The sequence below is a fragment of the Metopolophium dirhodum genome, chromosome 1 (genome assembly GCF_019925205.1).
Source record: "Metopolophium dirhodum isolate CAU chromosome 1, ASM1992520v1, whole genome shotgun sequence".
In the NCBI taxonomy this organism is placed as follows: Eukaryota; Metazoa; Arthropoda; class Insecta; order Hemiptera; family Aphididae; genus Metopolophium; species Metopolophium dirhodum.
The window spans coordinates 143,292,549-143,309,705 of record NC_083560.1 but is presented as its reverse complement, the minus strand read 5'-3'; the positions used below and the strand labels follow the sequence as shown (position 1 = coordinate 143,309,705).

Here is a 17,157-nt window from a genome sequence, read left to right as displayed (position 1 = left end):
TTACCGAACTTCACCGGTGTGCCGGTGTTCGTGCTTGGTTTTACCACTACCTTTTTGCCTAAAATACGTTTTTCCCGCTCTACCCTCTCTTCATGTGTTTTTTCGATGTGTACCGGTGCCGCTTTAGACAGCGCCCAATCTCCGGGTCTCTTGCACTCTCTGCCGAGGACAAGGACCGCGGGTGGGTAGCATGTCTGTTCGTTGCACCTGTTCCGTATCGAAAATAGGATTGAGGGTAGTTTCGTGTCCCAAGATTTATGTTTGCCCGTTACTAGTTGTGCGCGTAACCCTTTTTTTAAATCTTGATTACGGCGTTCGACTGGGTTGGCCCTCGGGTGGTAGACTGGGGTCGTCCAACCCTGTGCCCCCTAGCGTTCTAGCGCGTTCATCATTTCGTTTGACACAAACTGTGGGCCGTTATCACTGGGACACACGCGGGGGTAACCGAAACGCGAAAAGAACTCGCGTTCTAACGTTTCGATTATTGTTTTAGAGGTTGCTGTTCCTAAGGGGTAAGCCTCGGTCCACCTACTAAAACAGTCGGTTGCTACCAGTATGTACGATTTTCCCTTACCAGAACTCGGGTATGGGCCCATGAGATCGACACTGATAACTTCCCATGGTTCACGGGGGGTTCTTGGTTGCATTGGGTCGTTTGGACGTGAGTTTAGTGGTTTCGTGCACGCACATACGTGGCACGCACCGACATATAACCTGACGTCGTTTTTTTGACCTTTCCAATAGTACCGTTGTCGAACCGCCCGGTACGTCTCTTTCCAACCCGGGTGGTTGGATAAGACGTGATCGTGACACCTCCAAATGCATGTTGTGCTTTGGTTTTTGGTATCACGACGGGTGTGTGGGAGCCTACGTTTACGCGTAAGAGACCTTCGGAAAAAACGTATGCGTTTGTTCCCGATTTTGTGCTCCTAGTGTTCCGCGCTGGCCCGTCCCACCTGTGACCGGCGACTACTTCGCGGATTGTGGCGTCTTCGGACTGCCACTTTCCGATAGTCGTCGCGGTGATTGGTGTGTCGTCACTAACGTGGTTATCGAACATGGAAAATATTCGGTCAGGTTCGAGGTCAACACTGATCTTCGTCTACGGGTGTGCCCGGTGCCGGGTCACGAGATAACAAATCTGGTGCTTCGTTTTGTATTCCCGGGACGTGTACCGTACTAAAATCTAAATTAGCTAGTTGTAGTGACCAACGTGTTAATTTTGAATTTTTGTCTTTAGCCCTGTGTAACCATGTTAGTGCCGAGTTATCGGTTAGGAGTTCGAAACGTCGGGTTTCTAGGTATGGACGGAATTTTTCTGTCGCCCAGATTATCGCTAGGCACTCGCGTTCGACCGCGGCGTACCTTGTTTGCGTTTCGCTAAACTTTTTGCTTGCGTAGGACACTATGCATCTTTCCTCCGGTCTGTCACCCCGTTGGAAAAGTACCGCACCGGCTCCTATTTCGCTTGCATCTGTTTGCAGACAAAACGGTTTGCTATAATCGGGTGGCGACAATTTTGGTGATGTGACTAGCGCGTTTTTTATTGTTTCGAACGCGCGTTGTTCTACCTCTGTCCATTTCCATCGTACTCCCTGTTTTAATAAGTTAGTGAGAGGTGCTATGGTATCCGCGTAATTATCTACGAACTGGTTGTACCAGTTGTACACGCCCAAAAATTTTCGTACGTCCCTAACCTTTTTGGGAACCGGAAAATTGTCAATGCATACCAATTTTTCCGGTTGTTTTTGTATGCCCTCCGAGTCTACGATGTGCCCTAAAAATGAAATTTCGCGTAGGCCGATTTTACATTTTTTTGTGTTGCACGTTAGTCCAAACCTCTTGAGCCGCTCGAGAACCTTGTCTAAGTGGGCCTGGTGTTCGTACTCGTCCCTTGAAAATACTACAATATCATCCAGGTAAACTTGTACGAAATCATCCTGGTACCCCCTCATGACCTCGTTCATGAGTCTCATGAAAGTCATTGGACTATTCTTTAGACCGAAGGGGAGGACTCTGAACTGATATAGACCTCTACGTGTTCGGAATGCCGTATATTTTCGTGCATTTTCGTGTAGCGGAACTTGCCAGTACCCCGACTTAAGGTCAAAAATGCTGAATATTTTCGCGCCCCGCATTTGCCTAATCATTTTGTTGAGATCTGGCATAGGGTACGCGTCGGATTCCGTAACGTCGTTAAGCCTCCTGTAGTCGACACAGAGACGAAAAGTTCCGTCTTTTTTCTTTGCCATTACTACTGGTGCGGCCCATGGTGAGGAGCTTGGTTCTACGAGCCCCTGGAGTTCCATATCGCGTACCATATCGTCGATAGCAGTTTGCTTCTGCTGCGGATATGGGTATGGTTTGAGCGCGATTGGGGACGGGTCTTTTAGCAGAATTTCGTGTTCAATTAATTTGGTACGTTCTACTTTTTCGCTGAATACTACAGCGTATTAATTTAAAATCTTGGTTAGTTTCGCGCGTGTTTCGGTGTCGTTTCCGAATTCTAATTTTGACAGGTCGGGACGAGTGGCGGGTGGCTGAGATTTCCCTTTCCAACATGTCGACGTACGAATTTGCTTACCCTTGTGAATTGTGCACGCGGCGTAATACCAAGAGACTTCATTGTTAACAAGAAAGTCGTGTCCTAGTAACGCGTCGCAATACAAATTGTCTAGGATGGTCGCTTCGAATTTTATATCGAGTGCACCTATCCTAGCTTCGAATGTGGAGGTGCCACTGATTGTTGCAGTGCGACTGTCCGCCATCCGGACTGTGTTTGTTGGTCCGTGGGTGGGTGTTTTGCCGTATTTACGGGCTACTGTCGGGTTTACGTACATTTTTTGTGCCTGCGAATCTAATAGGGCTGTTACGAAACCTGACGGAAATTCGAGTTCGACCGAGGGGGTCGGAATTTTGTCTTGGCATGTTCGCGTACCGTTATTAGTCGTATTGCAATTGGTCGAGCGGGACAACTGGTTCTGAACCGCGATGGAGACTGTCTGGTCGGTGGTGTTAACCGCCATGACCACACGGAAAAAAAAATACTGTTATAATTATCAGAATATGATTCATACTACCAGAATTTTTGGTTGCACCCGTGACAACAATATGGTCAGTTAATATTACAATAAATCTTTGGTTAACTGTATTCGATTACAATTACCAAATCAGTTGTTAAAATTACAATACAATATTATGTATCCATTACTTATATAGTTGCTGCCACCACAAATAATCTCTGTTATAGATAATAAGTAGTTTGGTTGAAACAGTTATATCTAGTATGATTCTAGCAAATATTTCAGTGACTATAATAGAAGGCCATATAGTAACAACTACTAGAATAGTTGTTGATATGAAATTACATTGTGTTCCAATGACACATAAATATATGTAAATTTTACTTTTCAATCTGTAACTTGTACAAGGTATATCATGTAGTTATTACAAATTATTAGGTAGGTAGGTCCTTGTAAGTAATTGTAGGAAATGCCAAATATAATAATATGCACTTGAGTACTTCTAAAAGTGATGAGTAGGTAATTAAATCAAGTAATTAATCTATAATAAATGATTTAGAGAACAAGAAATTAAATTATACAATTTTTATTTAAGATAGCACATTACAAATAATACATATCAACTCATATTTATAAATATGTTAATATTAGCATAATATACATAAAATATAATTTATACAATTTCATGAACATATAGATAATTAATAAATAATGAAAATACAATATAACAATCTAAATGCTGCTTCTTAGAGTTACATAACTACGTCCATTTGGTAATACACTGATGTTATTTGGAATATAAGAAAGCAATGCATGGTGATACACAAATGTACATTTATCATCTAGTTTTACCTCATATGAAAATACATGATCATCAAATATAACAGTATTAATGTGCTTACACTTAAAAATTATCAAAGTATCATTAAATAAAAAAATGTCTTCTATTATTCCAAATATAGGAAGATCATTTTCATACATATCTAATGTAAGTACTAGTTTTGGCTTATATTTGGTGCCTTTTATAGATATCCAAGGACACTTAACAATGGACTCTACGGAATTAAATTGAAATTTTTTTTTTAAAACTTCCAATTCCAAGTCACTTAGGATATTAGGAGGACCTGTTTCAAAATGGGAAGGTAATGAACCTTTGAAAAATAAATTGTTTAATTGCAACTGATGTTTGATTGCCAAGGTTTTACATATGTTTCGTCTATTACTAGTAGTGTTCGCAGCTATTTTTGATATTCTATGTTTTGCCTCAAATCTCATTGACCATAATGCTACAAGGGGGCCAAATTTTTTTAACATTGTATGGTAATGTAACATAAAATGATGTTTCGGCTTAAGATTTTGTTTACTAAACCTAAGATAAAGGTCATGGTGTTCAGTTATTAATATTTGTAAGAGTTCACACGAATCTATTTGCAATGACATAGATGTAACTAAATCAAGAATTTGTCTTAAAAGTATATATAAGTGCCACACTGGATCATTTTTGGGAACAAAATCTCCAATTAATAAGCCAAAATACCGAACTAATACCAACATTTCAGATGCAGACAGACGAATATTATTTTTATGAATATTCTCTATTTTTAACACGGGGGGCTTACTGCTACTATCTGGCCCATAATCAAAATGAATCATTCTTTCATTAAAAATTTGTAAAGAAAAAATTTTTAATTCATTAATATAATAGTTTAATAAAAATGCCATATCAAACTTGCAGACCCCTTCCAATAAATCATGCATAATGTCCATACCACTTTGATCCAACACATTGAAACCACATACATCATGCCAAACACATACGTCTTTAATTCCACTAGTTGTAACATCACATTAAAAACATCTAGGTTATATTGCTCCAAATTCCTAATTAAATTAATATCAGCGTAGCATTGTTTTTTCATATCCTCTTTCCTTATTTTACATACCCTGCACGGATAATTCGAAGAAAAACTTTCCACAAATCCAGCAATGCTATAATACCAAGATTATCTCCGACAATTAAACCTAATTCAAATTTAATATTGCCTTTAAACTCGTCAGATTCAATCTCAATACCAGTTTCCTTTAAATAATTCAACTCATTGATAAGGGGCCTAAATATTATATGATTTCCAAATTGCTGTCTGTCGGATGAATGAAACAATAAAGCTAAAAAAATATTGCTCAAGGAAGATTGTAGGTGAATGGGTATGCAAGCAACAGTAAAGTAGACAGCTCCTAATTTGTGTATACCTGAATGACTACCCAAGGGGTTACCCACCTCATAATCATCAAAAAATAAAAATATAGGCAAAACAATTTGATTTTCATCATAATCTTTCATTTTTTTTTCCCAAACACTACCTTGAATAAAATTCATTAACACAGCATCGCAACTTTTGGTTTTATTTACATAGTCAATTGTATCTTTTAAAATATCTTTTAGTTGGAAAAATTTTTTCAAAACATCACGCATAGGAATAAATTGTTCAGTACAATGAGTCGGAATGATGGAAAATGTATTGTTATTTCTATTTTCATTCAGTCTTTGTCCTATTATAATCTCAATGGGCGAAATATAAGAACCACAATCTGTATAATATTTTATTCGCTTATATTCAGTATTCAAATTTGAAAAACGACATTCAAAGTCTTGAAATGTAGTGTTAATATGATCAGAAATATTTGGAGGAATTCCTGTAGCGCAATTCACCAATGACCCTTTAATACCTCTTATTATGTCACTTACACCTTCAGTAACTGTTTGTACAACACTACGTGGAATTTGAGAATTTGCATATAAAGAAGCTAAAAATTGTTCAATTTGGTTACTTGGCAAATTAGGATTATTAAAGTTATCAACCGATAAAGACTGTATAGGTGGCATTTCAATGGAAGTAGGTGTATTGACAAAACTTGTTGGACTATTAAATGATGCCAATTCATTACTATGAAAACTAGTCGTAAAAAGGTTTTTTGGAAGTTTAGATGTTTGAGAGTAATGAGTTGCAGCAACATGTTTTTTAAATGAATTTAATAAATGAAATGACCGGTTACAATGATTTTCTATACAGATATATTTAATGAAATCATGCTTAGCGTGCTTATACTTAAAATGTTTACATAATAACCCAATATTAGGTGACTTTTCTTTACAAATAAAACAATAAGGCATAATGTAAGTTTTAAGAACCTACAGGTATATTTAAAATTTAAAAATTACAATTGTATAACTTCATGAATGATGTTATTAAATGTAATAAAAGCACATTGATTTATTTATTTAAATTTAAAAATTAATATATGAATAATGAATACAAGAGTTATTGAACAACATAATATGTAATTGAATACAAATTACAAGGAATAATGAATACTGATTATAAAACATTAGTTATCCCTATATCACTTATAAGTGAATTTACTGATACAAACTCAGTGTCCCAAACAGTTTTAATTTTAAAAAAAACCTTTTGAATAAATGTCCAAAGTTGTAGGCATTCTAATGGATATTCTAAATTTAACGCATGAATAACTTTGAAACAACAATCAATTGCCCCAACAATTGAGTTTAGAATATAATAAGTGTTATCAACATAAACATAAAATTGTGCAATTTCATTGATGCTTGGGCCTACAATTACGATAAAAGGCTGCAAGGTGCAACCAAGTTGAGCATACTTGTTTTTTCTTCTTGTTACTGTTTCCTGTAATTCACTGTAGGATTTTAAATGTGTTATAAAACCATCTTTCATCTCAATCTTCGAAGGTTTCCATGAACTATTTTTTCCTTTCTTTCTTTTGGTAGAAGCTGGACTGAAGAGAAATGGCAAAATAGAAAACGTGGCTATAGCTGATGCTTCTTCGCTTGCTGAACAAAAATTAATGATTAAATAATAAGAAACTACTTAAAATTTAAATTTGCTTTATGTACCTAATGACAAATCGATATGTTCATTCAAAATTCCTTTTATGGTATTGTCTCTTAATTTTAACAATGCAGTTTTTGCTAATTCTAAAATTTTTGTTTTATACAATGGAAATGTTTCATAAAGGCTGTTTATTTTGTCAGGATGTATGAAGTTAAAATCATCAATCAACTAAAAATATAAGAAATATTTACATGAATACTACAAAATATAAATTATTACATTTATTAAGTACACATTTTATTTAGACTTTTATAATAACATTATTCATGACCAATATTAAAATGTTTTAAATATTGATCATGAAAAAAGCAATTGCAATAGATTAAACAGCATGTGAAAATTTATATTATAGTTGATTAAGCCTTACAAGATTATATCCTGCTGGTTTTTGTAATGCTGGATACTCCTTCATGTAATCACCTATGGATATCTCTTCAGAATTTGAGTCCAAAATTTTTTTAAACGTGTGGCTCTTGTAATCGACCAATGTTTTACAACAAGATCCCATGGGTCAGAAGAATTGTGGAGCCACGATAAAGATTCATCAACATTTTCACTATCTATATATGTATATAAAAAATGTAAAAATAAGTATTTTGTTTTCTATAAAAAATTGAAATCTTTACCAGTATAAACAACTGGTTGGGTACTAGCTAGTAGTAGTGCTGATTTTGGGAGTGAATGGTCTGTATGCTTAGGAGAGTTAGCAATTAATCCCACTTTCTTATATTCCCTCCTCCTGTTGTTAAAACAGTCTAAAAGTATCCCTTTAGCAGACTTTTTTAACATGGGACCTGTTGAATAAAATATAAATTTAAAAAAATCAAGTTAAAAGGTACTTAAATATATAAAAATATTTTACCATAATTTATGTACGGAATAAAATATGTACTTATATGTTCGCCTGGAAAAATTTTAACGATTTCTTGTGAAAGACTCAGTAAACGTGGAGTTTTAAATTGTTTTTCTGGGTCGTCTTGTAGTTCCATTCTTACTATAATACTGCACAGTTTTCTTCTGGCAGCATTGTCCAGTGTCGTTTTATTGGATGCCAAAATAGCACGACCTTCAGAATTTTTTTTTAAATAATCTAGTAGTGGAAGACCCTTAACATTTAATAATTGTATTAAAACCTAAAGAAGTAAATCAATGTCTAACTTCAGGTTAATAAAAATAAAGATACTTTTAAAAACAATTTTTTTAGAACAATTATACAACTAAGATACAATGATATTATTTAATAAGAGAACTTCATGACTTTGAAATTAAAATATCAATAAAAGGCTATGAAATGACAAATTTAATATTCTAATACTTAAGTTGTATAATAGATCAATTCACTGTAATATTAAAGCTAACAACACAAATGGTTCTGCTAAACTCAAGTCTGGTATGTACTAATAGTAGGTACATTTATAATATGGAAACAACACATACTCTACATAGGTAAAATAAGTAATTCAAAAAATATATATCTACCTCATCTGTTTTACTATCTATAGAAGAATGTGTTGATGTTTCGCTATCCAAAACTACAGATTCATTATCAGTGTTTGTAGTTAAAATATTTTCTTCAAATTCAGGAATAGTTAATGGTGGTGTAATACTTATATTTAGATCTTGAGGGTAATCATTTGAAATATTCTAATAATATAAATGAATACATTTTTAATGAGTAGCAAAAACAACATATAAGTACCAAAATAGTTAGAAAAATATATGGAAATATTACAGGAAACTAATAAAATAACTAAAAAATTCAACCATGAATTTAAAATGTAGTAATTACTAAATTGCATTAAATAGAAATAGGTATTAACTTACCAAAAAATTTACTTTATCATTGGTCATATCTAATATCTTACGCCAATCATTAATATTTGATTTTAGCTTGGCTCTATCGCCGATTTTTGGAACTATTTCTTTAAGCATATTTTCGTCAAGCATACTTAAACAAGATACTAGATGTATCTTGTTTAAGTCCATGATCTAACACATAGTTAAAGTAAATTAAAAAATATGTTTGGTATTAGTAAGTATATCAAAAAATTGTAAATTGAGTTCAGAAAAACAAGGTTTCATATTAGACCTAACAATTTATACCTAAAGGATTGCTGTTTGGCAAGTTTATGTTTAGAAAAACATAACTTACAAAAGCTGGTGTAACAATCAGTTTTAAATATTGAAGAAATAAGTAATACCTACATAGTACTTATTAGTCCTATTCGGGGTCCTATTATATAACAAACAATTGTAAATACACACAATTTACCAACAAGGTAAAATAGATCACTTATACAGTCCAACTAGGGTATATTCCTATATAGGTAGTCTATATTGCGTCATAAAAAACAATGGGTTTTTAAAAAGCCAAAAGTGTTGCATTAAATAAGATTATATAAAACGTACCTTTAAAAACATCAATGTAGCTTGACAATCCCCAAGCATGAAGCATATCGACGACGTCGGAATCAGCCATAATTATTATATTAGTATATTAATATTATAAAATATTAAAACGGCAATACAATTTAAGTAGTGTGTGGATTAACGAGTGATGTGGACACAGAACAGGAAAAAAAATAATGTCAAATGTAAAAAAATTTTAGTAAGTGACTACAGTGAAACGTGTTTGTCGTTTACTCAATGGACAATATTACTCGTTTGAATTTTGTCTTTTGTGGTTAGCCTTAGCACAGCGCTGGGTTTTCCACATAATTGTAGAGATAACGAAAACTAGGTAACGGACAATCCAAATAATGTTATTTTTAACGCGCAATTGTTATTGGCGCAATTCGTTTGGTTAATACAACCAAACAATAGTGAGTACAACATTATTACTCTCAAGGTTAACAATACATTGAGTTTAAACAACTAGTGACTATTAACATTAACATTTTCTTATGTAAAGTATACACTATACAAATTACAAACGTTTGCAACAATAATTGAGTAAATACAACATAATAGATGTTTCATTCAACTATAGTATTATATCAGCTCCACCACAAAAATGTCATATGTTACCAGTACGATAGTACCCTAAGTGGTTGGTAGTTTTAACATCACACTTGGTAGTTTTTACAAAAAGGAATAGTAATTGCTACATAATCATTCATCTACGTTTACACAATTATTATATTTACTTTTTATTTTGTAACAGCTACATAATTATGTGTTATTTTAATCATGAATATGGTTATATCAGAATAATCACGGTTAACAAAATTAATTTTGTTGCAGTTGTTATTCACTTGAGTATATTATACAAATTTTTTTGTTCTATCAACTGAATTATGATTAACAATACCAATCAATACTTAACATAACTGTTTTGTTGAAGCTCACCTAGTTATTTTTTTCCGTGCATACTGTCAACATCGGTTGCCTCGTTGCTCGCCTGTTGCCTTACGTGCGCAGACTGACCTAATGCGGGGATAAGCGCGGTCTGTGTGCTTGTGTCTCCGTCACCCGTGTGGGTGAACACCCGTGTCTCTGTTGCCTTTGTCCCTACACCTGTGGCTGCCCCATGAGCCGGTTGTTGTTGAACACACGTGTCACCGGTGAGGTGAGTGTGTTCAATGATGGGGTGGTGTAGGTTGGGGGTCTGTGAACGGGTGCCGAGTGGTGATTGGACGGAAAAAAGGTTCGTAGTTGGTTGTTCTGTGTGTTGAATTACCGAACTACGCGCTTTTCGATTACGCTTATTTTTTCCGTGTGTACTACCGAGAGTGGGTGGTGATGAGTCGATGAGGGGGACTAGTCCTCGTCGACTCCCCCGCCGTTTCCCGACGTGGTCGGTCTGTTTGGACATTTACTGTTCCAATGGAGTTCCCCACAATATCTGCACGGCCCCGGTGGTGTATTATCAGTTGCTTTCGCAAAAAAATTTTTTTTGACCGGGGGGGCTGTTTGTGGGGTTTCCACCCCTTTTTTAGGTTCAGGGGCCCATTGTTGTGGGGGCGGGTTGGTGTTGTCCGTTACCGGGTCCAAAACGCCTGCGATGCGTCGCAGCTCGCTGAACGTCAATGGCCGGTGTAGACGTATGTGTGTACGGAAAGTGTCACGCGTTAGTCCGGCGATAATACCTACCAACTCCGATTCGGATAGGCCAGTATTTACGCGGCGCGCCAGCTGGTTTTTAATCAGCACAAATTCCATTAACGACTGTCTGGGCGTTTGACGTGTTGACACGATGTCGGCGCGCAATCGAGACTGAATTTCGGCGTTATTGAAATTTTCATAAAATTCCTCCCTAAATTCTGTCCAGGATAGGTCGAGTGCCCTGATAGAATTGTACCATGTACTCGCCGTTCCTTTTAATTGCGGCTCGACCACCCTGCACCAACCCGATGGGTGTATACGAGCTTGCGTCAAAATCGACTCGGTATTGTCTATAAACCGTACGGGGTCCTCGGCCCTAGTTCCTGTGAACTCGGGTAACGAGGCTCTTGCTGTACGCAAGTCCTCGTACGGTATTAGTACCGAACGTTCATGTACGCGTGCTTCGTATGACGCGTGTTGTGACGCGCGTGTGGTGTGACCCGTATAGTCGTGTTGACTGTCGCGCGTGAAGAACGGTCGGTTGTTCGTGGCGGCAGTGTGGCTGGCGCTCGGCTGAGCGCCGGCTTCGTTGCGCTCATACGACCTACCCGACTGGTAACTATCGTGTGTACGAGTTGTTATGTGTACGGTGAAGGGTGGTTGGTGTACCGCGGGACTGCAAAGTCGTGTGGCTGCTGCGTGGCGGTCGTGCGCGATTCCGTAAAGAACCGCGTCATGCTTGCCTCGAGCGCCATTAGGCGTGCCTCGAACGACGTTTTGTCGTTCGTTTGTGGCAACGCCAGTTTTAACTTTTGCAGTTGTTCCGCTGCGGTTTCTAAAGTGTCGGTATTAAATGGGTGTGCGGACTGGCCCTGTTGCATGGTCAGCTGGTTGTCGCAGTCCTCTGGCCGATCGTCCGTTGGTCCTTGACTTGCCGTATGGCTTGTCGAGATACCCCTAGCCGATGGTCCGAAAATCTGACTGACGTCCGTGCTTAACAGCGTTGATCGAACGTGTGGTTGTTGTCCAGTACCGTCCCCTAATCCTGTGATTGGGGGCTGCACTGGTTCAAACCTCACGTTCTCGGGAACTAGTCCGCTTTCCCTAAGGTGCTCCTCTAGCCTGACATACACATCCGACTTCGACCCAGACACACTGAGTCCGCGGGCCGAGCACTCGCTACATAGCTCCGCCGACGATAACTGTTGTAACGTTTTACCAGTCATTATGTACGATTAAATTACAAATGCTGTCGTTAAGCTGTTGGTCGGTGGGGTAGCTTGTGTTTTGTGTGTGTACGTGGTTAAGAGGCTTTTTTTTTTTTTTTGACGTAAATATTGTGCGCAGTTTACGGAAGTTTATTAGCGATTACGTTAATTGGTCAGCTGTTAACGGTACCGCCGTTGCGTTCCCAGAATAGCCGAACTGGGTCGACGTACTTGGCGGCGGCAGTTGACGGCTGCAACGGCTGAAACCTGTTTTGGCCTGCGCGCTGTGCTGTTATCGACGGTAATGTCGCGGGACGAATGGTAGGCGTTGCGGAGGGGTGGCGGTTGTTATATAACTACTTCCCAATCCGTATCACGGTTATGCACGGCTGCGCGGGATTCCCTGTTACGTGCTAGAAATAATTCTTACGTAATGTTCACTGGGAATCCTAGCTAACCGGCAAACACACTCCTGGCTAAAAGTCTTAATATTAACTTAATAAGTAATCTACCGAGGTATGTGTCAGCGTGAAAAACTCTTACCTTTTCGCTGGCTTGAGGCGATGATTCCTCTGCGGGGAGCCAATTTGACGCGGCTACGACGGTGGTGGTAGGTGGTCCGCGGAGAGCCGGTCGTTGATGGGGTAGAATAGGTGGTGTTATAGGTTTGAAACGAATATGACAACACAATTTCGGTGACAAGATTTGTATTTATTGACGTATATAATTATAATGAATATATGTATACGAAACGATATTGACGAAAAAAGAAACAAGAACCACAGACGGCGGCTATATGAAATAGGTATGTAGGTTGTGGTCGTTACGTGTGTCTTTTTGACTAGAGACTAGTCTACGACGGCCGGTACTCGTTCTACGCGACTCGCCTTCCCGTCCCACCTTGTGCCTTTGTGACGTGGTGGGGGAGTTGGCGTTGTCGCGCTGTAGCCCGTAGTGGTCGCTGCGGTACCTGTACTTTGTACTGGTGGCCGCTGCGTACCGTGTCATAGTCATACTGATATTTCTGAAATACCACTGTACCCATTGTTCGATGGTCATCATTATGAAGGTCCATTGCCAGAAAATATACAGGCTGAATCTGTCACTCAATATTCTATTTTATTCATGCCAACATATACTCTACGAATTCAAAAACTTAAAAGAAGAAGTACCAAAAAAGATGATTGTGTGATTATGTCATCAAATGTTATATGCATTGTTAAGAATATTGTTGAACGGAACGGAGAAATTTTCCTTGTATGTTCTACATTTGAAAAAGTTGATCCTTTTTACAACACCCCTTGCTCTTCTATCTCAGTTGGAATATTCGAATGTAGTAGAATATCATCTACAGTTGAATTGTTTCATATTAATAGTGTTAAATTCAAGGCTTCTTATTTTCCCTTTTCCGATAAAGAATTACAATGGGAACAAAATACATTTTATGTATGCTCATTGCTTCATATATATAACTAGGTAACAGTTAATTATATTTAACTAATTTAAAATAAGTACTAGTTTGTAATAAATAGGCATTTATAATTACAAGTTATTTATGTATTTTATTTGTTTAGTATGGAGACCAAGTCTTATTGTATTGTTGTTGCCACGGACAACAGAAAATTAACAAATTCTATTCCCATAACATGGCTAAAGTTAGAGATTGGTGATCCTGTTCCTGTTATTGGTCAAATATATGAATGGTATAGACCATTCGGCAATACAAAAAGTAAATCTGAGAAATATGTTCAAGTAGATACACTGAATTGGATGACAAATGTTGGACGTTTATTGGCTATTGAAAGTAATTATACTTTAGAGTTTAGACATAATGAATAATTGGCTATTTTGTAATATTTCATATATTAATTAAAAATTTTTTTGATACTTGTAAAAATATAGATTCATATTTGTCAGCAAATTTTGTAGCTATTGTTGAAAATGTGAAATTAAACAAGTTTGTTATCATCGAGTTTTTGGAGGAGGAACAGTGTATTGAAATAGTCCCGAGTAACTGGATCATTGTTGATGATAAACTACAAAAATGTAATTGTAGATGGCCTGGAAGTAATAATGCTTCCCGCTATACAGCCTCTCAAAAACCACCAACAAGTGTATGGGACAGATACGAATGCATTCCACAAAAATTTGCTGGTTTGTGATTCAACTTTAAGCATATTATGTTTAATACTAAAATATTAATAATAAAAACTTCTTATATTCATTTAAAAACTTTCAGAATCATATGAGGTAGCAAAGAAAAAATTATCTACGTTTTGTAATACTAGTACAACCGAGGTGGAAAATGTGGATAAACCTAGAAAACGCAAAAAAAACAGTTCTTTGATACTTCTAACAAGAACGATGGAGATACAAGGGATATTGATTTAAGTCAAAGCTCGAGTAAAAGTAAGTTCAGAAACGTGTAATCAGTTGTTTTTAAAACTTAATTATTAACAAAATCAAAATAAGTTATGTTAATACATGTATATATTTAAAAAGTTACACATATAATGCATGCTTACTACTCAGATTGATTTTTTGATGACACAACATTCAGTTTTATAAATGTATTAATTTTAATATTTTTCTGGTATAAAATTAAAAAATATTTAAAAATTAAAAGTTGTTACTCATTTGGGGTAAAATCAAGGTGATAAATATCATACTACTGAAGTAACCAAGATTTAGCTATTTGAAAATAATTATATTCCAAAAAAGTTAATACTTTTTAAAAAAATGAGTGGTATTTAATTAAAAAATCACCTTGTATATTTTTTATTATGTTTGTTTAATAAAATATTATTGATTATTTACAGCATAACTTTTAGATAATAATTCATTTAATTGTAATCTAGGATTAAAAAAGAAAAATAAACAAATCGATTCAGACGGAAGTGATTCAATACTTCATCGGAATTACTATGTATCGTCCTTGCATTTGAACAAAGCTCCAAAACCTTCTGGTATTTCTATAATTTAGTTTTGTATTGAATTTTTTTTTTTTTAAAGACTAAAAAGGGCCGTTCTTATTGTGTCTGGTTAAGTGCTGGTAAGCACTATAACTGGTAGAATTTAACTTGCAGATAACCACCATGGTACAATTAGTGCTAACCGCACTATACAACACATTTTAAAAACGGTTTTAAGCATTAAAATGTTAACTAATACTCTCATGAATCATGGCTGTCAACAAGACTAAAAAATGTTCATATAAGCGTTAATATTGAGTTCTAAATTCTAGTTTTCTGATCATGTTGTTTATGTATAATGGATAAATGTATTTGCAATTGTCTGAAGTCTTAATCGTCGAAAAATTATATTTTTTTTTAATTTGAAATGATGTACCCCAACAATGAATAATGTTAATATTAACGTAATAATTTAGTTCTAAATTCTAGTTTTTCTGATCATCTAGATAATGTATAGTGGATAAATGTATTTGCAATTTTCTGAAGTCTTAATCGTCAAGAAATTATATTTATTTTTAATTTGAAACGACAACTAATCTATCTATAGGTGACTAATGTATTTGCAATTGACTAAAGTCTCATTCATCAACTTATTATGTTTTTTATAAATTTGAAATTATGTAACCCATAGTCCCTAGTCCAAAGGCTGTCATACGATATTAATACAAAATAATAATAAGAAGAACTTGTTTAATTTTCCTAAATGTAATGTTTATGTTTATTTATGTTTTATTTATTTCAAAGCTATTAATAGTAATGATAATAATAATAATAATTATAGTGATAATAGAATTATTAGGTACTACAAATTACTACAACTGAATTTATTTTTAGGCTTATTTGATATGTGCAGGAGTAAAGAAAACTCACCTGATATAGTGGAGCAATCAAACATAAATTATGATGAAGAAAATTCTGAACAATATACTGGTAAACTTGATTATATATATATATATATATTAATAATTATCATAATAATATTCTTATGTTAAACAGTATTGTCCCAAAATTTACAACAAAATTTAACAAATACAAATCCAACATCTATATCAAGTGATAATAATATGATGGATAAAATGCAATGTGTCTGTCATACAGTAATGAAAGGTAATAAAAATGATTGAATTAGTTGAATCAATAAATCTTCTGGACCTTATTTTTGTATTAGAATATAATTTGTATACAATGAAAACTAATTCAGTTGTTTTGACTTTATTTGAATAATACAAATACACAATACACAATACCTTCAATTTTAATGTAAATTTAATATAATATACTACTAATAATCATATTGTATTATAATTTTATTGTAATAAATATAATATTTTTTTAAAAATCATATGTATGTGATATTTACAATATTATATTTAATTTTGAATTACTTGATTTGAAGAAATTATGGCTCTATTGTATAGTTAAAAATTAAAATAATCAAGTAGGAAGTAGATGACTCTGCTGTCTGTTAAGTATTTTGGGACGATTTTGAGGAATTGGTTGAGATGAATCAATTGCAAGGCTGATTGGGTGGTTACTTAAGGGTTTGTGGTTACAAGTGTAAAATTTTGTGGTAGATTCTGCAATTTTTTTATTTGTTTGTCTGTGTGAAAACATAATAAATTATATTCATAATAATTCATAACTAAGAAAAAACAAAGAATTGCTAAATACATTTTCTGCTCTGTTTAGAATTTTAAAAAATTGTAGATTATTGCATTTTCAGTGTTTAATCAAATGGTTTCCCTTCAAAAGGATGTAAATGTTATAAAAATTGATGTGATGAAAAATCAAAATTTAATAGCAGAAGTAATTGACAGACAAAACCACCAAACAACTCAAAATCAAACAGTTGAAAACATAACTCGGTCATTATTGATTTACATTAATATTAAAACATGATTTTTAAGATTATATATAAATACTAATATATTTATATATTTTTTTTTTTTTAAGGCCTTTGCCATAGAACAAATCCTTTCCC

At 35.0% G+C, this 17,157-nt stretch overlaps 2 protein-coding genes across 2 annotated transcripts in view; both read right to left on the bottom strand.

The window, feature by feature from the left end:
• Positions 1-17,157, bottom strand: part of LOC132935139 (uncharacterized) — a 494,638-nt gene that overhangs the window by 15,075 nt on the left and 462,406 nt on the right. The window lies entirely within an intron of this gene.
• LOC132933014 (uncharacterized) lies at positions 6,988-9,400 on the bottom strand. The gene is made up of 7 exons (XM_060999352.1): positions 9,362-9,400; positions 8,777-8,941; positions 8,432-8,596; positions 7,815-8,058; positions 7,579-7,746; positions 7,320-7,512; positions 6,988-7,120 (listed from the first exon to the last, which is right to left on the bottom strand). The coding sequence occupies exons 1-6, from the start codon at positions 9,398-9,400 to the stop codon at positions 7,373-7,375; spliced, it is 921 nt and encodes a 306-aa protein (XP_060855335.1). The 3' UTR covers positions 6,988-7,120; positions 7,320-7,372.